The 24,823-nt window shown below is 48.4% G+C and overlaps 1 protein-coding gene across 5 annotated transcripts in view; it reads right to left on the reverse strand.

Moving 5' to 3' along the window:
* AFAP1 (actin filament associated protein 1) overlaps window positions 1-24,823 on the reverse strand; it is a 117,397-nt gene that overhangs the window by 16,188 nt on the left and 76,386 nt on the right. The window contains exons 10-15 of one of the 5 annotated variants that reach the window (XM_031664750.1): window positions 23,571-23,716; window positions 16,140-16,257; window positions 11,329-11,580; window positions 8,492-8,606; window positions 4,426-4,588; window positions 1,297-1,487 (exon numbers count right to left, since the gene is read on the reverse strand). In XM_031664750.1, the coding sequence (XP_031520610.1) occupies window positions 4,512-4,588; window positions 8,492-8,606; window positions 11,329-11,580; window positions 16,140-16,257; window positions 23,571-23,716 (708 nt within the window). In that variant the 3' untranslated portion in view covers window positions 1,297-1,487; window positions 4,426-4,511. The remainder of the gene's footprint in view (window positions 1-1,296; window positions 1,488-4,425; window positions 4,589-8,491; window positions 8,607-11,328; window positions 11,581-16,139; window positions 16,258-23,570; window positions 23,717-24,823) is intronic. The other 4 variants (XM_031664753.1, XM_031664749.1, XM_031664751.1 and 1 more) reach the window with 4 other exon arrangements.

Below are 24,823 nucleotides of genomic sequence, written 5' to 3' on the forward strand. Positions count from 1 at the left end.
GAGTGGAATGAATGAGTGCAGGCATGTATACGTTTGGGAAGACGTGAACGAACACAGGTGCTCCGGTGAGCACTGTGCCAAAAGCCTCTGCACACACAGTCCTGTGCAGCGGCCATTATTATTTTCTCCATTTTACAGATGAAAAACTCAGGGCCTAGAGAAGTCCAGTGATTTTAAGCCCTGGTCTGTGTGACCCCAGAGCCGCCTCTTGAACACCCGAAAGAACAGTGCACGAGTGGCTGGGTTTGTGGTTTGAGGACAGAGCAGTGACCTCGCTGCTTGCTCAGCTCTGCAGGCAGGAGGGAGGTTGTCCTCTGGGTTGGAGGTGATGGCTGGGGTGCCACAGGAGACTGGTGCGGGGATGGGGGGCTCGGAAGAGAAGGGGAGAGTAAGGAAGAGCAGGCCGTATGGGGGGTGCCCGGCAGGGGCCAGCAGGTGACTGAAACTCAGGGCTGTTGTCAACCCATAAATGTGTCAGTCTTCCCCACAAACCCACCCAAGGAGCAGCGGTGGGTTCAACCAGGCTCAGCGTTTTACCAAGGGGTCGGGAAAGAAGGACCTAGAAGGGAAGCATTCAGGATGCAGTGGGTGGAGACCCAGGGGCGCCCGCAGTGTTTTGGCTGGGACAGGGGCTGAAGTCCAGCCGTCCCTCACCGGCTGCCTGTTCTGTCTGCCCTGCAGGTATGTTTACTCCTCTGGGCCCAGTGCCTCCCTCACTCAGTGGAAGTGACGGCATCCAACTCACAAGACAGGAGACTCAACAGAATGACCAAGTGGAGAAGACATCTAAGTTCTCAGCGACCTCGCCGAACCAGTGAAGAGGAACCAGGGACGGGGAAGACTCACGAGGGAAGAGACCGCTTTGTTCTGTTCGATTCTAAGAGGACACAGACCGCGCCATTCACTTCAGTTTCCCCAGCACCTGGCTTAACTCTCAGACATGCTCGACGGTCTATAAGGACTGGCTACCTAATGAACCGGTGTCAAATTAGGACCCGGTTCAGAAGAGACATGAAGACTGGATCTGTTCTAAACAGATGGTGCAAAGGGGAAAGGCACAGACTCCGTGTTTCCATGCCTTTTAACATTTCAGCGAGAGGTAAGAAAGCATGTCGGGAACACAGGCCCGGCTGATGAAAGTGTCTGATGCTAACACATGAACTGTCTTCTGCTGGGCAGGCTAAGGGGCCACAAGCAAGCTACGCCCCAGAGCCACTCCACATTCTCTCTGGATGCACCGGCTCTTGGTCATGCGAGGCCGCGCCAGCCTCCAAGGTGAGCCAGAAGGACACACACCTGTGGATTCGATGTTCCTGACTTGGGCTCGATGGCCAGCCCCAGGGTGACTCCGCCCGCCAGTGCTTTCTTCAGGCTCTCCTTGACCTCCGTCAGCTCCAGCTCCAGGCTGACGCGCTCCGCCTCCTTCTGCCGGCACTCCTCCTCCAGCTGCTTCAGCTTCTCCTCCAGAATCGCCTGTGGCTTCCTGCCTGGAATCCCCAGAAACGCCCTTACTCCCGCGGCCGGCACAGGCTCTCCAAACAACAGAGAAGGCACCTGCTCCCCGAAAAGAACTTCCACAAAGTGTCTGAGGTTGAGCTCCCCTGACTTAGGTCCTCGTCGCAAAATTTAAATTCAGCAGTTCTCTAAGGGAGCAGAGTCCTTCTCCAGCCACTTCCCTTTGCTGCAGCTGTGAGGACTCGGACCAGGCAACAGGAGACGCTGATTCTCACCAAGGCTGGGAGCTCCTGGCTCTGGGACTCAATGTACTCATTTTGAAACATGGACCCTAAACTCCACAGTTCCTGAAGCTGCCACTGCATTGGGGTGTGAACCCCGTCCTTCCCTAACGCTCCACCGATCCCTCAGTCATCTTATTTGCCCCCGAGGCAATGAACAGTAGCACAGCTGGCATCTCTACTGGACATGGCACACGTTTCTTTAAGGAACGTTCACTTATTTTATTTGAGGTTTGCTGCAGTGACCTAAGACACACCCACTGGACAGATGAGAACATCAATCCCAAGAGGTGAACGGACTTGTGCCCAGGGCCTGGGCAGGTGCTGGCCAGCAGGCGAGGTTCTCTTTTTCAAAGCCAAAAGCACCCCTGGCCTTCCTGCATCTTCACTATCCTGCAGGCTTGGAACACTAACCCACTCTTACTAACCCACTCTCACCCACTAACCCACTCTCCTACCCACTAACCCCGTACCCATCTGGCCCGCTATTGCATCGCGCAGATATCATTGCTGTTATCGCCATTCGACCATCATCCTCATCGCCCATCTTGCTGACCCATCATCATATGGCCTGATGCATCGCCCATCATCGCCCCATCTTTGCTATTGCATCATCATGGTATATCGCCGCTGTTACATCTTTGCTATTGTATCATAGCCTGATACATATTATGTTACATCGCCCCATGTTTATCGTTACGCCTGACCCATCTTGGTGGCCATATGGCCATCGGCCATCGCCCCGCTTCAGGCCGACATCGCTGATACATATGTATTTGGTTATCGCGCCCCGCTGGTATATGTCGCCCGATCGCGGTATATTACATCGTAGCCGCTTCGGCCAGCTGGCGCTGTTACATCGCCGATCGCCCCATCTTGATAGGCCCATCGCCCCATCGGATAGGGTGTCCACATCTTGCCGAATATCATGGATAGTACTATTACTCTGCCTCACGCCAGCTAACCCACTCTTCAACCACTCCGCCAGCTAAGCCCATAGCCCGCTGATTATTGCTTTCATATTCAGCCCATCTTCATTGCTCGTCCGCTGGCCATCTTGCTCTCGTCCGCTTCAGCCATCGCCATCTCTTCAGCCCATGTTGGCTCATAGATATTACTATTCCTCCGCCAATGTATATTGCTATTGCTTTCGCCCATATTATATCGCTTGCTCATTACATCTTGCTATTATCTTGCCAGATATTACGCCTGGCCCATCGCCAGTTGATTATCGCCATGTGATGTTATCGCCAATCGCCGCAACGCCCTCACCCATATCCATCCCGCCCTCCGCCGAATGACCATATCGTCCGCCTGAAGCCCACTCGCACCAATCGCCATCACCCATCGCTGTCCATATCGCCCGGTCCTTCCCTTTCACCACCCTCCAGCCACACCCTTCATCCCTCCACTAACCCTCTTCACTAACCACTAACCCCACTCTTGCTAACCACTCCTCCCCACCACTCACGAGTAACCCACTCTTACCCACTCTCACCCCACTGACCCACTCTTTACTTTCAAATGCTCTTACTAGTTAATACTCATATTCATGCCTAGTACTCCGATAACCCACTCTCACCCACTCGCCCACTGACCTCCTCCGCCGCGGTCACTCCGCCAGCCAGCCCACATCTTGCTCAATTGACCCATTCCAGCTAACCCACTCTTGCTGGCCCACTCCTCATAGATAGACCACTGACCCATCTCCTCGCCCACTCACCAGCCTAGCCCATCTTGCTCCACTCCATAGATAGTCCATCGCCCTTCAACCACTCTGGCCAGCCCACTCTTATAACCCATCTTGCCCCCATCTCGCCCCGCTATTGGCCGCCAGCCAGCCCACTCTTGCCAGCCCATCTGGCCTTTCATTGATCGCCAGATGGCCCGTTCATATTCAGCCCATCTTGCTGACCATCTCGCCCACTTCGGCCCACTCCGCCAGTGAATCATCTTGCCATTCAGCCATGCCCACTATTACATCTTGCCCATCGCCCGCTGGTACATCTTATTCGGCCCATCTGAATGTTATATGAATCAGCCATCTGTGGCCCATCTTGCTCGCCTGGCCCATCGCCAGTAGCCATATGACCATGTCCATGGTATCGCCATTCAATGCTATTGCTCATGACTATTACATCATCGCCCATGTCATAGATATTACATCTTGCCAGATATTGCATCTTGGCCTGGCCCACTCTTGTAATCATCGCCAGATCGCCCCCTCACCCTCTCACCACTGCCTCTCTCCAACTAACCACCACTAACCACTCTCCAGCTAACCACTCACAAACCCCACTCACCAACTAACCCACTAACCCACGCTCACCCACTCACCCAACTAACCCACTCTCACCCACTCTCACCAACTAACCCACTCTTACCAACTCACTCTCACCAAATCACCCTCTTACTAACCATTCTTACTCTCACCCACTAACCCCACTCTCACCAACTAACCCATTCTCACCAACTAACCCCACTTACTAACCCAATCTTACCAACTAATCCACTCTCACCAACCCACCCATTCTTACCAAATAACTCACTCTTACCAAATAAATAACCTACTCTTACTAAATAAAATGGCAGCCTTGGTGGTGACAGGTCCTTTAGACAGAAACAGGTGAAATCTCAGTCTCCAGGCCCTGAAACATGCACCCTGGGCAGTCACCCGCATCCTTCATACCTGCGTTCACTTCAATGGCCGCTCGAAGGTCTTTTCTTTCGCTAGGGCTGGGCCCAGCCTGTCGCAAGGGCCTCTTTCCTCTTCAACTAACCTGCTTCTTTGGTCTGTAGCCGCTTAGCATCTGCTTCTACCCGGTTCTTGCCATACTTGTACTGGGCAGCATCTCGAGAAGAAAAAAAAGCAGCAATTAAAAATTAGGTTTACTAGCCTGGGAAACATGGGACGATCCCTTCTCTACAAAAAATACAAAATTAGCCAGGCGTGGTGGCACATGCCTGTAGTCCCAGCTACTCAGGAGGCTGAGGTGGGAGAGTCGCTTGAGCCGGGGAGTTTGAGGCTGCAGTGAGCTGTGATTCTGCCACTGTGCTCCAGCCTGGATGACAGTGAGACCCCATGTCAAAAAACATTAGGTTTATTCAAGCAGACAATGTGGGAACTCAAAAAGCCTGTTTAATCAGCCAACTCAGTAAACAAACACAAAGCCAGTTACTGTGCTAATTCAGTAAGAAAAAGGACAGGGCTGGTTTGAACTAAGCAGAAAAGCGACTAGTTCAAATTCTCCAATATTCTTTGAATCAAATTTTTAAAAACAGAAACAGAATATTAGGAGATTCCTTTAACTCACTTCCCTTTGAGGCACATGGCTTATAATTAATCTCAACAAGGTGGAGTGTGAACATTTTATAACAGACACAGGAGTCTATTACTATCAGAAATAATGTCTGAAATCTGCTTCCTTCTCTACCATCTTCAAACACCTCCATAACCCTGCAGTATCTGTTCCTTACGGTCATGTCATCTGCCTGGCTCTGAATTCATCTGAATTGCTGCTACACCCCCAGCACTGAGATCAGCACCTGGCACGGAGTGTGGCACAATAAATGCTTGTTTAGTGACTAAATGAACAGCAGATACATGAAGAGGCAGCCAGGAGCAGTATCTGGAGCCTGACCGTCTAGGAAGGAGTCCCAGCTTGTACGTGTAGCTGCATGACCTGGAACAGGGCACGAAATCCCTCTGTGCCTCAGTTTCCCTTATCTGTGAAATGGGGATAGTAATGCACTGAGTGGTTGCAAGGATTAAATATTTATAAAGCACTTAGAACACACACAAAAATGGGCAATACATAAATGCTTATTTCATAAAATGAATAAATGAAGAGGAAACTAGCCGAAGGGAAAATTCACAGACTTGGCAACATCACACCACCCGTGAAAACGGCTTTCAAAACCTGGCCCCACGCTCTCTTCCTCTTCTTATGTGGGCCCTTTAATAACAGTAATTTAGGACAACACCTCTTTGTTAAGACACATGGAAGAAATGAAGGTTCTAACAAAACTCAGATGGAGGATCACCGATTTCAAAGCTTCCGTGATCTCCCAGTCGCTTCTAACAATCACTCACACCTGATGGCAACTCCCAGGCCTTCCTGACCGCACACCCCACGCGTCTGACTCCCTTGCAAGGCTAGAAACTACTCCAGGTAGAAGCCACGGGGGTGGCATGATGGTTAAGAACAAAAACACTGGACTCAGGGAGGTGGCTAGAAGCCCACGCTCCACCCTCCCTTGCTACATGACTCTGCAAGCAACCTCTGGAGAAGCTCAGCTTCACCCTCTCTAAAGCAGAAACGAGAAGGAATCCTGTGTGTGTGCATGCATGTGTACATGTGCATGTTTTAAATGAGATGTGTGTGTGTGTGTTTTAAATCAGAAACATATATCTGAAAAAAATCTAACAAAATAACATGATGCCTGACGTAGTGGACACTGACTGACAATTCTTACCATATCGGCGATAAGTGATTCCCAGAGCCTTGTCCTCTCAGGGACAGCAGGGAGCCATTTCTAGCACCTGTCCTAAATGCTGGATTTGCCAATTCTTGCAATGTAAGCCATCACGATTTCAATGAAATACTGCATTTATGAAGGTATAAAAAGTGATCACTCCCCAGTCAATTTTCCCCTAACCAAAAGAAACATACAGAATGACAGCAAAAGGGTCAGCAGCCTGAGGAGAGGCGAAGCACTCAACAACCTGAAACGAAAGGATCACTGTTCGCAGCTAAAATAACGACATATTTTGCAAACAGGGCCAAGTCCAAACTCTACTCACTTATTTCTAAACTAAGCTGTTTTCCCAACAAACGCAATGCAGTAACCTATAAATCTCCACATCTTTTGGTCCCCATGTAATCTCACCTAATCTATAATGCAAGTGGCTGGATTCAGCAAAAACACGGAATGCCATTATTTTTCTCTTTTGTCACCATTAGATGTCACCAAAGTTAATAAAAACTCCCTACAGAAGGTCTCATAAAATAAAGGAATAAATCATCTAGAAAATGAAGTCAGCACAGGTACTGACAGAGAAACACTATGGCGAATGAGACTCCGTGGGACTCGGATTTTGCTTTTAATAAACCTTTCCGGGTGTGAGCTGCTCCCCTCCCTCATCTGCCCCTCCCCAAAGAAACAACACGAAAAGAGGTGAAAGTAAATACACCCAACACATTCAGGAAATAAGATTTGCCAGATAAGGTCAAAGGAAGTTAGTACATTAAACAAATGGGGGTAGGAGGGAGGCTTTGGCCCAACTGGCTCCAACCTATCTGGTCAACATGCATGTTGGGTGGAACAGAGGTGGAGAAAAGCTTAGGTCAGGGATGTACACACTTCCTCGGGGCAAGACGCCGCCTGGTCCTGCGGAGCGATTCCAAGCCTCGTCCACAAACATGGCCAAGGACACTGCCAGCCTCTCCATTCCCCTATGTGGATACTCTGACTCCAAAACCAGAACCACAGGGCAAAGGGATGTCGGCACGTGCCGGTATGAGAGCCTCTCTCTTCGGCAGCTGGCGTGGGGGTTACCAGCTGGGGCTAGCCAGACTCATCTTCATTAGCACAGAGACTGGTCTACCAGTTGCACAGATCCAGGGTCGAAAATCTCGGGTACAAATCCCAAGGGGCGATGGCATGTAACCACATCAAACTCAACATCTGTACCTAACTCCAACCTTCTTCCTCTGGGAAATCTTCCTGGACATGCCCAGATGGACTCAGGAGGCCCTCACCTGTAAATCCCCACACTGCAGCCCTACCACTTGCTTGTCTGCATGTGTGGATCTGTTGGACTGAAGCTGCCAGACAGCAACTACTTTAGTGTATCTTTGAGTTCCTTGAGTGAAAAAATGCTGCCTGGCTGGCTCCCTGATTAGACATCCAACATAATGAGGACTAATGCAAACACAAACACTTAAGAGATGCCATATCACCCCAGATGGATCTAGTGGAGGCAAGGGAAGAAGGTGCTGGGTCCAGGCAGCTGAGTCTCTCATATCTTAATGCTTCTCTGCCCAATCTATTTTCGGCTGGACGTGGAGTTTGAAAGCCTGGCACCCACTCTGGCTCTGTGATGTACCAGCTGTGAGCCCTCGGGAGAGCTGCTTACTCTCCTGGTTATTCTTTTCTCATTTCTATGATGGGGTAAAGGATAATGCCTGTGCTTACAAAGTGGCTGTGTTTAGTAAACCGGATTGCATAAGAATGGCTTGCTGTGGACACAGGCACTGCAGGACTAACCATTCCTCAGAACTCCTCGTACTGCTCTGGTACCTTGAGGTCCGTGTACTACCTCAGTTATCCCAGCTGCGCCAACCACGGGAGCCACGTGTCTATGTCTGACAGAAAAAGATGCTGAGTTTAGAGTTTGCACGGCTTGTCAACCACAGATCAGGGACCAGAGCTGAGGTCTCCTGACCTGGAGTCCAGGGCTACCTGGAGCTGCAAGCAACCTGCACTCACAACTGCCTCCTATTTTAAAATGCTGAGTCAATCTCACAGGCAGCAAACCAGTTCTGGGCTTCAATTTACAAGCACAGTCAGAAAAGCTGGGTTGAATTCGCCACTGTCCTTCCACATGGCCAATGAGGAAGGATGACAGTGCCCATCACTCCGTCTCTCCAGCTGACCCCAAGCTGGCACTCACTGGTGGGCAGGCTCAGACAGGCCCGGCTCCACCAAGTGCACTTGAAGCCAGAATGCAAGACATCCGATGGTATACTTACTCGAAGCTGTCCTTTTCACACCAGCCGCAGGATCCGCTTTTTTTGGCTGACTGCTCAGAGTCTTCCCTTTTCCTGTGACCCCATTAGATGCCACGGGGGGCTTTTTACCCTTGAGCTGTTGAAATAAACATATAAGAACATGAAAAATAAACACACAGTCGAACAAATCTTGGTCTTTTTTTTTTTCCTGCAGTCGTTTCTTTCAGTCTCTGACTCTAAGTATTAGAGAAACTAGTATCGACACGGAAAAAAATGAATGTGAAAGAAAACCAAGATGGTAGGCCAGGCGCGGTGGCTCAAGCCTGTAATCCTAGCACTTTGGGAGGCCGAGACGGGCGGATCACGAGGTCAGGAGATCGAGACCATCCTGGCTATCACGGTGAAACCCCATCTCTACTAAAAAATACAAAAAAAAACTAGCCAGGCGAGGTGGCGGGCGCCTGTAGTCCCAGCTACTCGGGAGGCTGAGGCAGAAGAATGGCGTAAACCCGGGAGGCGGAGCTTGCAGTGAGCTGAGATCCGGCCACTGCACTCCAGCCTGGGCGACAGAGCCAGACTCCGTCTCAAAAAAAAAAAAAGAAAACCAAGATGGTTTCCAAACACTGGGCTGCTAGGATTCTGGGGAATGGCTAAGGAGGGTGTGGCAGAGGCTCTGTAGGATGTGATCCGCTGGAATGCTGCGGAAGTGACCCCTTTCTACTGGCAGATCGCAAATGCTAACCAAGCTGGCACAGGCAGCTGTACCCCAGAGCACCCAGCTCAGAGGAGGAGTGTGTGTTTCTGAGGATAAACAGCTTTTATTTCAGTGGGATGCCTTTTAGGAGAGGAGCACGACCCTGCAGTGTGAGTTCTGCTGCTCCAAGTGCTTTGACACTGAGTGACATCCTAATGGGGTAAGTGACCGCCTTCTTACTTGCTGATGGAGTCCACGGAAGGAAGCAAAAGAAGCATAACACAGACACAGCAGCAATAATAGGGAAACTAAACTTCCACTAACTACAGGTTTCTGAAACAGGGAAACAGTACTCTACCCCTGAGACTGATACAGGCCAACACGGTTTGCATTTTGCTGAAGTGACCTTACGTGTAGCTTAGTTGTGTGATTAACTCAGCACGACGGCAAAGGCTCACTCCAGCATCCACGCCCATGCTTTTTTCCATGATACGTTTCCTTCTGTTGCAGGCCTCAGTTTTTGGGAGGCAGAGAGATCTAGCTCCAAATTCTGGCTCTGTCATTTAGGAGATGTTGAGCAAGTTCTTTAAACTTTCTGAGCCCCCATTTGATCATTTAAAAATGTGAAGAGATATCTCCCCACAGGGTTCCTAAAAAGATCAGATGGTGTGCCATACACGGATGAAGCATATGGCACGTAAGTGCTCAGAAAAGTGCAAGGTCTCGCCAGTAAGCAATAGGCTCCCATTAAAATGACCAAATGAGGACAGGAAACCCAGAGGTCATGGAATTTAACTTGCAAAAGTGTTTCCTATTTCAACAAAAACAAAAGGGAGCAATAATAACAAAAACTCCACATGGGAACCATACATCGAATGATTCCCAACCCATGTGGGGACAATCCAAGCGTGCAAGATGGCCAACTGCGGCAGGGTTTTACCTAAGGCGACTCTAATGCCAATAAAAAGACAGGTAGAAACGTAGACAGATACACATTCACTCAGTAAATACAACACATAACCTGCCAACTTTTTGGCGTTAAGTCCTCAAAAGAGGCCAACGGCTCCCCTACCCCTGCCCCCCAACTACACTTGGCTCAGGGCCCCTCAGACTCACTGAATGGGAATTCCCAGGGATGGGATCTGAACAACCATCATGAAAAATCAAAAACCAACACCAACCTGCGCATCTGACTTTTGATGAAGCCAACCTATTGGGAGTTAGTGTTCTCAGTCACTACTATCTACAATTCTACAATTTTATCTGGTTCATTATTTTCTTAAGACTTTCCAAAGAATGGAGGAAAAAACAAAGACCTAAAACATACCCATCTGCTGTATGTTCATATTCTTACATATGGGCTTAGGTCTTTAGGCAAAGCATAAAAAATCCTTAGGTTAAACATGTATAAGCCGGGCACAGTGGCATGTGCCTGTTGTCCCAGCTACTTGGGAGGCCAAGGCAGGAGGATCACTTGAGCCCACAGTTCAAGTCCTGCCTGGGCAACATAGTGAGACTTCATCTTTTTTTTTTTTTTTTAAAGGCCTAACACTACAAAATTACTCTGAAATGTTACTGTTTGCCATAAATTCAGGGTGTGCAATGGACAACAGTTCAACATCACGGTTATTATTGTTCAATGGTCATCAAAAGTCCTTATTATCATTGTCTAGTTTTGGAGAGTATACCTTTAGACTTGTCATGGAGAAACACTATCGTACTCTGAATAATCTATTTCATGTTTAAAGATCAAAAGCAATGACTACACAGAGTCAACCCTTCCTCATTACGTGTAATGGAAACATGCTAAAGAAACTGGCCGTTCAAGAATCTTCTGGAAGGTTTTACTACCCGTTTCTTTTAAATTCTCTTCCTTTAGTTGACATAATTCACAAAATTTCACTGGGGAATTTTCCAAGAACAGAAAGAGAGCCAGATGTGGGCAAAGAAACACAGTGCTCAGATAAACCATGAGCTCATTAGAAATATCTCATCAGTTCCTTGGTAGTCAGGCTGCAAATTATATTCTAGTTGAGGAAAAAAAAAAAAAAAAAACCATTATGCTTTGCCTTTGATGAGTCCCATTTACTACAAGCTGCAAAACTCTGTTGGAGCAATGTGACTTGAAGGTGGTTCTAGAATCTTACAGAAGAAGATGCCGTACCTGCGAGTTGAGCCCGAGAGACGCCCTCCCCACAGAAGAGGTATTAGTGACAGACTGAGCGGAGGCGGGGTATTTGTAATGGTTAGAGGACAGCTTGTCAGCAGACAGCCTAGAGGCCTTTCTGTCAGCAGAAGAGTAGCGGGCAAAGATTTGCGGAGGCGGCAAGTTATCGTACAGGCCTGCGTTATCATAAAGCACCTCTTCTCCCAAGCCTCTGCTGCAGGAAGCAGGAAAGCCGTCTTCCGGTTCCCACTGCAACACACACAGCTTTGTGGTTAGTGACTTAGACACAGAAAACAGCAGCTTTTAGCACAGTGAGATGTCATTCATTAATAGTATAGCATTTAGCATAGCATGGTACTCCAACATTCTGCACACAGACTGCAGTTGTTATCAACAAGGCATGCACCCCCCAACACACACACATACACAAACCCAACATAAGCCTGCAGATTGATTCAAAAGGACTGGACTTCTGAAGCCTTATGGAAAAATTTCTTTTTTTCCTTAAACCATTCCCAGAACCCTTGGATTATGAAGTTTTTGTTTTGTCCTGTCTTTTAAAGAGAAGAAGCAATGCTGATTTGGCATTTTCTTCTTTAGAGAACCTGGGGTTCAGAAATTCCCCTAGTGCAGGACGTGGATGTGAGGGGAGGAACGAGCACGGGACTAGGGTCCTGGTGCTCTGGGGTCTATACGAAGACACACGAGGGCCAAGCGGAGCACTCGATGCTTTTCACAGCACTTTCCACGTCCTGGGTGCTGACTTCATCTCACAGTCATCCGGGGATAGAGGGGGAAATGGAAGCAGACAGGCCCTAGAGCCGGTGAGTGGCAGAGCAGAGGGAAGGGTGCGCTCATCCCAGCACAGTACTGCCACTAAGCCTCGCACTCCTTCTGGGGACATGAGACCATCTGCAGGCTCCTCCAAGCCCCTGTGCAGGAGTCAATGACCCAAGTCCTACGGGAACTGTCAACACACACCCTCTGTCCCCTACTCTGTACTGAAGAAAGCGCCACAACCAACACAACCAAAACGGTCTGTGAAAAGAGAAATCAAATCCTCATAGAAAATTAGATGCTTCCAAATCTAACTGATACAATGGTACTATTTTAGCAGAAAATCTCTAACCAAGGACTAAAATAGTGACGTGCCACTGCATGGGACAGAGGAATCTGAGAACATGGACATTAAAGTGTTAACTCAAAAACTGATAACCACAGCCACGGCCTTTTCAGGGTTAAAGGTCTTTATAAATTGCCTGGCATGACAAGAAAGGCAATATTAATTCCTCTCTTATGTTCATTTTACCCGGCTGAGTCTTCCTGCACAGTCCTTTCTGCCAGACGGTAATTACAACCTTTTGTTATAAAAATAGAAAAGACTTAAAATTCTGCAGTAGGAGTGTCTGTATTCCTCCGCAATCACTTCAATGTGTCTATTTTTGTGATCTAAAAATAACGGTCCCTGCAGATAAACTCGGATATGAGAGTTTCATAATGACGACCTAGCATATATTTGTCCAGAGTTATTAAAACGGTCTAGACGAGACTATCATTTTCCTAAAATATCAAAGATTAAGTCACATGGAAGACTCAGAAAAACACCTACAGCGACCTCATAGAAGTTTCTAAAGTATGAGTGTACATACTTTCATCTCAGTCTAAGCATCATGGAGTAACACTGAATGGGTAAACATAACTAAAGCTGAAACAGTGCTATGATCCTAGATATTAGGTCATAAAAATGAACTTCTTTTTTTTTTTTTTGAGACGCAGTCTTGCTCTGTTGCCCAGGTTACAGTGCAGTGGTGCAATCTCAGCTCACTACAGCCTCCACCTCCAAGGCTCAAGCGATTCTCCTGCCTCAGCCTCCTGAGCAGCTGGGATTACAGGCATCCACCACCATGCCCAGCTAATTTTTGTATTTTTAGTAGAGATGGGGTTTCACCATGTTGGCCAGGATGGTCTTGAACTCCTGGGCTCAAGCGATCTGCCCACCTCTGCCTCCCAAAGTGCTGGGATTACAGGCCTGAGCCATCACGCCTGGCTATAAATATGAACTTCTAAAAACCTAGAAATGAGGCCCTCCAAAAAGAGAAGAGCTGGTAACAGAGCCGAACACACAGAAAATAGTTTTAGGAAGGGCCTGAGCAGAGGAAGGCCTAATAAGCAAGGAAGTCACAAACATGTACAGCATATTATGTCTTAAAGGCGGCTATCTCCAGCCAGCAATATACACACACAAACAATTCCTACATGCAGAGCCCTTTAGGAATGGCAGACCTTTGTTTCTACAACAGATTAAGCTGCGAATAACTCGAGGAACACTCGCTCCTGGGGCTGGCCTGTAGAGTGTCCTAACAGTCTGAAGACAACGTGCTGGGTGGAGCCGGACGATCACGTGCGTGGTTCCACAGGGTGACGACAGCATCCAGCTCACCGTCACAGGTTCGTGTGTAAGGCGTGCATGGAAGAAACGTCTCTGAGGAAAAGGCATGTGAAAGGGTCTTTGGGTGGGACGGGCTAGACGTAGGCTCAGAGAAGTGGATGGTTCTCAGGATGCAGATGAGTGCGGTAACTGCAGTCTAAACCCAGTGATAAGACTGCTATCAAGAGACACTGGAGTGACACAGGGCAAATGGAGGCAGAAGAGCGGGTCCCACCTCAAGAAGGACTCAGAGGCCAGAATCGAGGGCAGGGACTAGCCTGAGAGCCCTACTTCACAGGGTACTGTGGTGCCATCTTAAGCAGGAAGAACTCGCCACAAGACCTGCCCAGGGGTGGAGCGCTGTGGTGACTGGACACCCAGAGACACCCCAGGGAGGATTGGCTGAGGGGGAAAGGAGGAGATTCACTGGACCTGATACCCCTCTGCCTAAGATGGGGGGCTCTACTGGATGGACTCTGAAGCTAGGATGGGATCCAAAAGTGGCTCTGTTTGCCCCATGCCACCCTATCCTAACGTGGGACCTATGAGCGGGCCCTGCCCTGCCCAGGGCCCAGGAAGCTCTCCCCGCTCCTATGTCTGTTTCCCTCCCAGGTCCACTCACTCTCACGAGACTCAGAGGCCCTTTCAGGACAAAGATAATCACTTCGCCATTTCTTCTTCAACTGGCACAGAGTCTGGCCCCTGGGAGACACCCAGCCAATAAGGCAAGGGAGAGAGGACTGAGGAGGGAAGGGGGCAGACGAAGTGACAAAAAGATCCCTTTTTAGAATCAGGTGGGGCCTCACACAGCAAGGGCGGCCTCCCCCATGGGAACCCCAGGGCAGGTCCAGAGCGGCAGGAAGGAGGCGGCGGCCAATGGGAAGGCAACCGAGCCCCAGGGACACACCGCGTCCATCGTGGCTCCTGAGGGATGGGCCACCCGCTTCTGACCCTGGCCACGAGAACCTGCTTTCAGTTTGTTTATGCTCCTGAGCACTGGGGGTCCTCAGCCCCTCTCTTCCCTCAAGGAGGCTGTTGTCTCCTGGTTCCTGCTGTGGGGCAGCTATGAATTTACGGTGCCAGGGCTGACTGAGGACATTCATCAGAACATCAGGGAAAAGACTGGAGAAGCAAAACAGTAAGAAAAAAGTCTGACATACCTTCCAAGGCTGGAAAACATAACAATAAATTTACTTTATGTCTACCTTTGAAAATTTTCTTAACATAGATGCCAATTTCAAACCCTTCCAGTACTGGGAGAAAAATGGCATAGTGGTTTCTCACAAGCCTCCTTCATTCATCCGCTAACTGTGAAGGCCTCATCTCTGAACGCCCAGGGCCAGGCACCGTGCCTGGATCAGACAGGATGCTCAACACGTGGTTGTGAGATGAGTAACAGGCAGACACCGTAGAACCAGCACCTGTTGATGAGGCCTGCTGATGACACATATGACACAACACGCTGAGAACAGACTTCAGAACTCCTAAGGCCAGGCACACCCTGGAGGCCAGTGTAACAGAAAGCTGTGACTGAAGACTCCTGCATGCATAGATGGACATATGGATATACAGACAGCGCTGTGCCGGGAGCCAGGAGCCTGGCCGCTCCAAATCCACCCCAAGGGAAGCTGTCGAATAATCTGTAATGTGATCATTCCTCTATGTTATCATTTCCTTCCCGAGGGGCTTTCTCAGCATTGTAATCCCGTCGGGAAATAACTATTCATCAATAACTTAAACTGTGTTATGTTTTGATTTAACAAGTTATCCAAGTATTACTCTAACATGCTCTCCTTTAGTCAACATTTTAGTGGGCTGACACGTTTCATTAGTGACAGTGACATTAGGCTGGGCACAGTGGCTCATGTCTGTAATCCCAGCACTTTGAAAGTCTGAGGTGGGAGGATCACTTGAGCCCAGGAGTTCAAGACTGGCCTGGCCAATATAGGGAGATCCCGTCTCTACTAAAAACCAACAAATGAGTGGGATGTGGTGGTGTGCACCTATGGTCCCAGGTACTTGGGAGGCTGAGGTAGGAGGATCGATTGAGCTGGGGAGGTTGAGCTATAGTGAGTTGTGACTGCACCACTGCACTCCAGCCTGGGCAACAGATGGGGACCCTACCTCAACACCAACAGGAAAATGACAGTGACATTAAATGACAAACTGTCTACTAGTCTCAAACTATCCACTTGTCCAAATGCAGATTCAGATGAACAGCATGTCAGAAACCAGGAGAACAGAGATGAGATGCAGTCTCCTTGCTTCAGAGCATTAAAAAGCTGACCTTACTCAGTACCTGAAACCAGGGGAACTGAAGCATAGAATTTTCACAGCTGTCTAACAAAACCAACCATTACTCCAGCCAAAGGGCACTCACCGAGCCGTTGATGCATGGGACGTCGTCGTAATGAAGCGCCGTCCCGCTGGGGTGGGCATAGCCGTTGGAGGTGCCCCCCAGATATGGGTTAGCAGATATAACACGCCTGTTCATGAAACTGAAAGAAAGGAAATGTGTTAAAATCCAAAACCTGACCACCTTTTACTCCAACGAGTCAAGTCTTTAATGAGTTCTGACTTTATTCCCAAGGCTATGTCAGAGGTCACAGGGGCAGAGAAGAAATACTAGACAGAATATAGGCGGAAATGAGAAGATGCACTGGAAGGTCCTATAAAATTAGGACAGCACATAATTTGCAGAACCGCGGCACAGAACGCCAATAACCAATGCTAGGTACACACAGCAAAGCCTGCAAATAACAGGCGTTCAGAAATACCAAGTGTTTTGATGATCATCCGTCTCTCACAGCGGCCAGCTCCTCTCACCGCCTGTGTTCATCATAATGCTTTACTGGAACATACGCCTCTTTCGCAAGCGTGTTACTTCCAAGAGGACAACATGGCCTGCAGAGCTGAAAGTTACTGTCTGGTTTTTCTTGGAAAAAGTTCATGGATCCCTGTTCTATAAGCTTTCTGGGACACTCATTCACCAAGTATTTATGGAGTTCTTAGTACTCAATCAGCACCACTGCCACCCCACACATCTTCACCTCTTCCCTGAATTTCCTCAACTTCCGAGAGCCACTGACAGCGGCCTGAGAAATCCTTTAGAAGGTGTGTTATTGTGGTATAATAAATATATATTTTGGTCTTTGTCCCAAGTTCCTGGTCAAGGCTCCTAAAACTCTCGGAATTTCCTACATGAAGAGCAGGATGAGGGTTGGTTGTCAGGGAAATCAACCCTGTGATTACGGCTGGAACTTTCCATAAAACCCCAAAAGGATGGGATTCCCGGAGCTTCTGGGCTGTGTGCATGCGGCGGTGCTGGGAGCGTGGTGCGCCCAGCGAGGGCACGGGAGCGCTGTGCCCCACATGCCTTGCCTGGCACACCTCTTCCCTCACTGCTTCTGAGCTGTGTCCTTTTACAGTAAACTGGTAATCCAGTAAGCACGCTCCTCCTGCATTCTGTGAGAGTTCTAGCAATGACTGAACTGGAGGGGAGGGGTCGTGGGAACCTCCAACTCACATCCCACTGGTCAGACGCACAGGTGACATCCTGGACCTGTGACTGGCATCTGAAGTGGAGTCAGCTTTGTGGACTGGGCCCTTCACTGTGAGGGCCTGACGCTGCCTCCTGGAAGACCGCTGAGGGTTGAGTTCATGTATGAGGATACCCAGCTGGTGCTCACAGAAACCTAGAGAAGTGCTTGGCGTGAGAAAGACCTGCCCACCTAGTGGCCAGGGGTGAGGCCAACAGTGTGGAGCCTGTGGTGAGGGAACGGCTCCCTCCCCTTTAAGGAGGGCAGGCCGGGCCACGCCAGCCTCCGCCCAACACCCCCAGGGGCTTCTGAAGTCGCAAGGTGCTGCCCAGGGCCGCGGGGCTCCGAGGGACTGGGTTCCTGCTCCGTCACTGCGCGGTGATTTCCTGCGCTCCGTCAGTCTCCTGGGTGCCCCGGCACTCCCCTGGCTCTTTCAGCTTCCCCAGCCCCTGTGCCTGCCAAACTCCTCTCCTGACACCCCTCGCACCCAGGTCTCCGCGTGGGTGCTGCCCCCCAGGAGGCGGCCCGCCCCGCAGCCCCACAGCGGCCTCTCCCTCCCCTCCGGGCCCAGGGCCACTGCCCTGCATCTGCGTCCTGCCTGCTCTCCCCTCTGGAGGGCTGGTCTCAGGAGCGCGGGGACCACGCGGGCACACGCAGGTGCAGGTGCAGAGGCAGGGGCAGGGGCAGGGGCAGGGGCAGGGGCAGGGGCAGGTGCCTAGAGGCTCGTCCGGCTTCCGAAGCCACGGGTCAGGACTAACAATGTAAATCCCAGGGAAGGGACCACCCCGACAGCATTTCCTGCTAGTAGGGGTATTTCACAGGATCCTGGGCTTCTGTGATCACCAGATGAGGAAAACACAGGGTAGGTGAAAACTGGGGAGAGAAACACAGGGGCAAGTGAAGCCTGCCTCTTTTATAAGAAGTCCGGCAGCATAGCCTCGGGAGCGGCGGGAGGAACCGAGGAACCGGGCTTGGGGATCGGGGCTGGGCTTCAGCAGCGCGGGCCACGGAAATGGCTCCGCACAGAGCGCGCGTGTGCCCCCTGCTGGGGAGGGACGCCATGCGCGGCTTGCTGCCTGGACACATTCTTCAATTATAATTTAAAAAGTTTTTCCTTTGCTTATAAAAAATTAATACAATTATACTAAACTTAAAATACATACAGGTATATGTAGGAAAATAAGATGAATAAGAAGAAAACATACAAGAAGGAAAGGCACAGCAAAACTTGAACATTTGTTTCGCAGTAATAGATTTTGATTTTTAAAAATACATATTTAAGGTTTTCCAATTAAATGCCTCATTGGAGGGCTTTTGGGGAGACAGCGCTATGTATGCTTTCTGACAGTGAGAGGCAGTAAATGGAGGAATGAATAAAGCCCGGCCACGGGGACCACCCCCTCCCCTGTGCCCTGGGTCGTACTGCCTTGAGTCCTTCTCCTTCCAACGGCAGGCACGTCTCTCATGGGCTTACATCTTCGGTTTCGAGCATGTGCCCTGCACTCGCCCTGCTGCAGCAGGGACAAAGGATGGGGTCAGAACAGAGGCCCTGGTGGCTCCACTCCTGCTTCTGTGCTGGGAAGAGTCACTGCAGGAGGCCTCTGACGGGCTCACCTGTCAGGACCTGGGAGCACGGGGATTATGGGTCATAGGCACACAGAATGTCCTAGGTGGAGGAGGCCTCAGCCAGGAGCTCGTCACCCTTCACCCCATAGAGAGGGACCTGTCCCAGTGAGGACAACTCCGCCCGGCCCCCAAGAGGGCAGGGCCTGGGGACCCGACTAAACACGAGGCCTCCGTCTTCCACTGGGTGTCTCTGCACAACAGGATTTGTAGCCAAAGATAGAAGTGGAAATGAAGTAAGAGGCCACATGCCACTTGTTACACCAAAACCAGGAGACAGTCATGGGGAGCTATTTCACAATAACCTCCGGGGACTCAGAGGAAAGGGTGGCCAAGAGGACAGCCTCCTATCCGTGCATCTCCCCACGCTCCGCTCTCCACACCAGTCCCTGCTTTCCATCCTCTTCATCCTCACCACCCCATCCGTGCATCTCCCCACGCTCCGCACCAACCCCTGCTTTCCATCCTCTTCATCCTCACCACCCCATCCGTGCATCTCCCCACGCTCCACACCAACCCCTGCTTTCCATCCTCTTCTTCCTCACCACTGCTTCCTGAGGGGCTCCCAGCTGAGTGTGACTTGAAGAGAGTTTCAGGAAAACTCTGGAGTATTTTCCTGTGTTATATAATCTATGTACCTCATTGTAAATAGGTTTTCAGGAAAATACGTTTTCATTGTTTACCATTACTAAAGTTCCTAAATATCCTATTTTTCTTGGGAGAATCTCCATTATTATCTTACACTTTCCTCTTTTCAAAATATATTACTGCCGTCTCTTCCTCAGTCACACACAATGCACAAAGAATTCTCCTAAGAACTTTGAAAAGATTCATTAACTGGCTGCCAGTTTATATAAAAGCAAAACATTTAATCTTAGAATATTCATCATACTGGCAAGCAACCATATTTTGAACACTGCTTCCTTGTCACATCTCATCTCTCTTAACTGTTACAGGAATGTTTGGCTAGAAAACTTGAAAATAAGCTTTGTTGCTAACTGACACCTCCTATAAAGACTTTAATGAGGTAGAAAAGATGCCTGCAGCCATAAATTCATTACATGCATATTTTTAATAAATATTTTTAGTATTATAATCTACATTCCTTTCTCAAAAATGTGACCTTGCCACATTTGGTTTAGATTAACACTCTCGTCATTTATAGAGTAAAGGCCAAGTTGTATTCTAGGGCGACTATTTTAATTCAGGGTTTCTCTTAAATGTGGTTATTGGTTTGCTGATTATACTTGCAATTACATGTGGCCGTAGGATAGGTTTTTATGGAAATTTAGTATCTTCCAAATAAATGTAGTGAACATCCATAACCACTTTTATGTCAGTCTAGTTGGGCAGATTTTGCAAAACTAGATTTAAGGATATTATACTCTTTAAAAAACTTTAAATGTGCTTTATTTACTGCATAGTACTTAACAAATAGAATCATTATAATTTACCCACATTTTGCTGATTAGAAAGAATATAATTAAACAATAACGAGTATAAATAGAACGGTAAGTACTAGACTACGTCTATCCCGATTTCCACACAAAAGGACAGTGGTGAGACCAGTCTGCACTGTAGAAACCCTCCAGTGTTACTGGGGATTTCATGGACAATCTGTGCAAGACTAATTCCACTTGTCAGGGCTACTGACCTTAGCTGGGTGTATGTAACATGTGGTTTGAGTCCTAAAATGGGCCAAGTTATCTTCACTTTGAGAACTATTTCTTAGCCCCAGAATGTCCTAGCTAAGCATTAAATGAACGTCCATTCACCACTGAAGACACAAAGGAAGACTGCTCCAATTCCCCAGAGAGCCCCTGTGTGGAAAAACTAGATGGTGGTGTTCACATTAAACAGGCACGACACAACAGCACAGGCATCTGAGCCCATCTTCTCCACACTTGAAAGGTCGCGTCATCTCAGCACTGGCGGGTCTGCCAGCAGCTGTCTCTATGTTTCTCCTCACTTGCTGATGATGGAATTCATGACCAGCTTTGTTTTCATTCGCTCCCTCACCCCAGTCCCCACTCTCTAAGGAGGAGAGAAACATATGCAGCCGTCAAGGGGTCAAAGACGCCGGAGCTGCAAGTTTCAGAGATGAAGTCGCCCACCCTCTCTATGTTCTACAGAAGACAGCAGAGGTACTAACAGGTAACGAATGGCTTGTCCAAATTGTTCTAATTAGTAAATACCAAAGCAGGACCCAAGCCAAGACGCCCTACCTACTACCTGCTGTATTTGAAATGAAAACCTGAGAAATGTGTTCATTGTTATTCACTTAAAAGTGGCACCGTGGGCCATGCCTGTAATCCTAGCACTTTAGGAGGCCAAGGTGGGAAGATCACTTGAGCCCAGGAGTTCAGGAGTTTGAGACCAGCCCGGGCAACATAACAAGACCCTGTCTCTACCAAAAAAAAAAAAAAAAATTAGCCAGGTATGGTGGCACATGCCTGTAATCCCAACTGCTTGGGAGGCTGAGATGGGAGGATCCCTTGAGCCCAGGAGGTCGAGGCTGCAATGAGTCATAATTGTGCCACTGCACTCCAGCCTGGGCAACCGAGCAAGACCCTTAATCAAAAAAATCACCACCACCACCACCACCACCAACAACAACAACAACAACAAAACCCCAATAACAAGTGGCACTGTTCACACATTTGTAAACCTAGTTAGTGTCCAGCTTAACAGAAGGTAGCTGGATTCTCACACCTGCTTCTGCATTCAATCTGTCACCAAATGCGCTTTTGGTTGAAGTATGCAAAGAAAATCCAGCCTCAAACAGATGTAAGCTGGACAAGTGGGGCACGTTTTAATTGCTTTTTCCGGGTTGTAGCTGCGCTTCTTTAGTACTACACCAAAAGGCGGCAAGTGGTGGCTTCTCACCGCCAACTGCAATGGAGCTGGAAAGCAGATCCATCGACTCACGTTAAAATCCAGTCGTTTATCTTGCACTAGGAATAGATCTTTTCCCAAGCATGGCTTCTGCAGAGCTTTCCAACGTTGACACCCTTCATTATACGACATCAACAAAACTGCTCTCTGACATGACTACAGATGTCAGCAGGAGTCTGTGGGTGCTGAGAAGCTGGCAAGCTCACCATGGCAGATGCAAATTTTCCAGAATTCTAATTTCTAAGGAAAGCTTAAATGTATCGTAAGCAACAAATACTGCCAACTGTTTGCCTAGAGATGATGATGGGTGTAGCTAGCTCATTTTCAAGGAAACATCTGCAAATGCCTATGTGCGAATAACCACAGTTTGTCTGTTGCTTTGTCAAGTAAAAATGAAACAAAACTTAACGCAGCTAGTTCTCTGAGCACCTCACTTGTCTGAGCTGTTCCTCAACAGGACCACTGTCATTGTACACGCCTGCGTGCTCTCCGTGGCCTCTCATCACGCCACGCGGAACAGAACTGCGGGCTTTAGGGGCTTCGTGCAAATATCTACTATCTGATCCTTTATAGAAAAAGTCACCATTTTTACTGCTTCCTCAAGGACATCTGAAGTGAAACCAGTATTTTCTTTTTTTTTTTTTTTTTTTTTTTTGAGCGGTCACAAGCTCTGTCGCCAGGCAGATTGCAGTGGCGGATCTCAGCTCACTGCAAGCTCCGCCTCCGGGTTCACGCCCAGTTCTCTGCCTCAACCTCCCGGTAGCTTGGGACTACAGGCGCCGCCACCTACCCGGCGTTTTTCAATATTTTTGAGCAGAGAGGCGGGGTTTCACCGTGTTAGCCGGACGGTCGATCTCCCGTACCAGTGATCCACCCACCTGAAGCCTCCCAAAGTGCTGGGATTACAGGCGTGAGCCACGGCATGTGGCGTTTCTTTACATATGAAATGGTAAAATTCTTTATTCATACACTGGCAGTGGCGATTATTAGCCACAGAGGAAGGGCGACGCTGTTGAGTGTGACTGCCAGCCAATGGTCACTAATGCAGATGTTCAAACGGTGGGAGACGGAAACAATGTCTTATGAAAATAATTTAACTCTGCAGACTGCCAGAAAGGGTCTGGAATATCCCCAGGCGGTCTCTGGACCATACCAAGAACTGCTGCTATAAATATTTCTGCCACCATTAGTTAAAGAAATATTCACCGTTCAAAAGGACGTTTTTATACATGATTGCAGCATTTTTTTTTTTTAAATCACAATTTAAATTTACAAAGTACTTGATGGATAGCTTTGAAAACTCAGTCCTCATTACGGCAATATGTAGAATCATTTCTGCTTCGTAGAACCATTCATCTAATACAGGGGTCAGCAAACCATGGGCCAAATCCAGGCCACTGCCTGTTTTCACAAATAAAGTTTTATTAGAACACAGACACACCCATCATTTACGTACAGTGTCTGGTTGCAAAGGGAGCTGAGTGGATATTAACAGGAATCGTCTGGCCCACAAAACCAAAAATATTTACTATCTAGTCCTTTATGCAAGTTTGCCACACGCTGCGCGAATAGAAAACCCAGTGGGTTGACATGACAAAAACATTGCTGCAAAATTTGGATTAAGATAATGCAAAAGGGAAAGCCTTTAGTTTTTCTTCGGAGACTATATCCTCACACAAAAACTAAGTGAAACTAAGTTAGCGAAAAGACAAGTATTGAACTGTGGTGCCATTTCACACGGCAGTGGGTCTTACCAGAAGGTCTGTTTGGCTGTCTGAATGACACTGGCAGACATCTCCACATCGATGTAGTCATAGTGCAGGGCCCCCGGGTCTGTGGACGACCCCGTCTCTGCGAGTAAAATCCCAATCCACCTGCCCATGTCCTCAGAGGAAGATGCCTGTGGAAGTGGGAAAAAAGGTAGGTTGTATTTAACTAAAGATTTTTACATTTTCGTAAATGCATCCAAGAAAGAGACCACATAATAGGAAAGGCGATGGAACGTGATGTCCCTAAGAAGAAACGAGAAGGAAGACGCAGCCACTGGCTGAGCGATGGGATTAACGTCACGTTCACAGCAGGTCTTAACTTAGGAAGCGGCATCCCAATTATACCAAAGGTGAATGAAACTCTGAGGTCCTAAAATGCCTTCCAATTATCATAGGGAAAGGCACTAGGTGTAAGACACGAAAATTAATGGGATTAATTACATTCCAGCTGAAGGAACTTGCTGAGGAACCTCTGGCGACATCGCCTGACCAGGAGAAGGAGCACGTCCCAGCTGCTGCTGCCTGACTTGGAAAGCGCGACCAAGTGCTAGGCCCTTACTGGTCTCAAACATTTTTATCCAGGAGTCCTGGGTGAGCCCCCCTACATGGGCCTGAAATGGTCATTTAGTTTCTTGATTAGATGATATAAAAAAACGAATTTCCTTTGATATCAATTGTGTTTCCATGGGGGAACGATGCTCTGAAATCACTGGGCTGCTTTGGACACACCATTTTTTAAGATGTCTGATATCTCCTCCATTTGGTCTGCTTAATTTGCAAGTCTGAAGTAGGTCTTTAAGATTATGTTCGTTCAATTTTTAAGTCATCCTTGTTTTTTTCCCCTCTGAGACATGGTCTCGCTCTGTCACCCAGGCTGGAGTGCAGTGATGTATCATAGCTCACGGCAACCTCCAACTCCTGGGCTCAAGCAATCCTCCTGCCTAAGCCTCCCAAGCAGCTGGGACTACAGGTGCACACCACCAAGCCCAGCCAATTTTTTTAATTTTTTATTTGTAGAGACAGGGCCTCGCCATCTTGCCCAGGCTGGTCTCGAACTCCCGGGCTCAAGCAATTCTCCTACCTCAGCCTCCCAAAGTGCTAGGATTACAGGTACGAGCCACCATGCCCAGTTTTAAGCCATTGTTTTAAAGTGATTTAGAAAATCAGTTATATTTTTAATGGTATTTGAAATCTTTAAAAATTTTGATTAATCAAATATGTAAATAATGGTTAGAGTT

This window comes from Papio anubis, chromosome 3 (assembly GCF_008728515.1).
Source record: "Papio anubis isolate 15944 chromosome 3, Panubis1.0, whole genome shotgun sequence".
NCBI classification, from domain to species: Eukaryota; Metazoa; Chordata; class Mammalia; order Primates; family Cercopithecidae; genus Papio; species Papio anubis.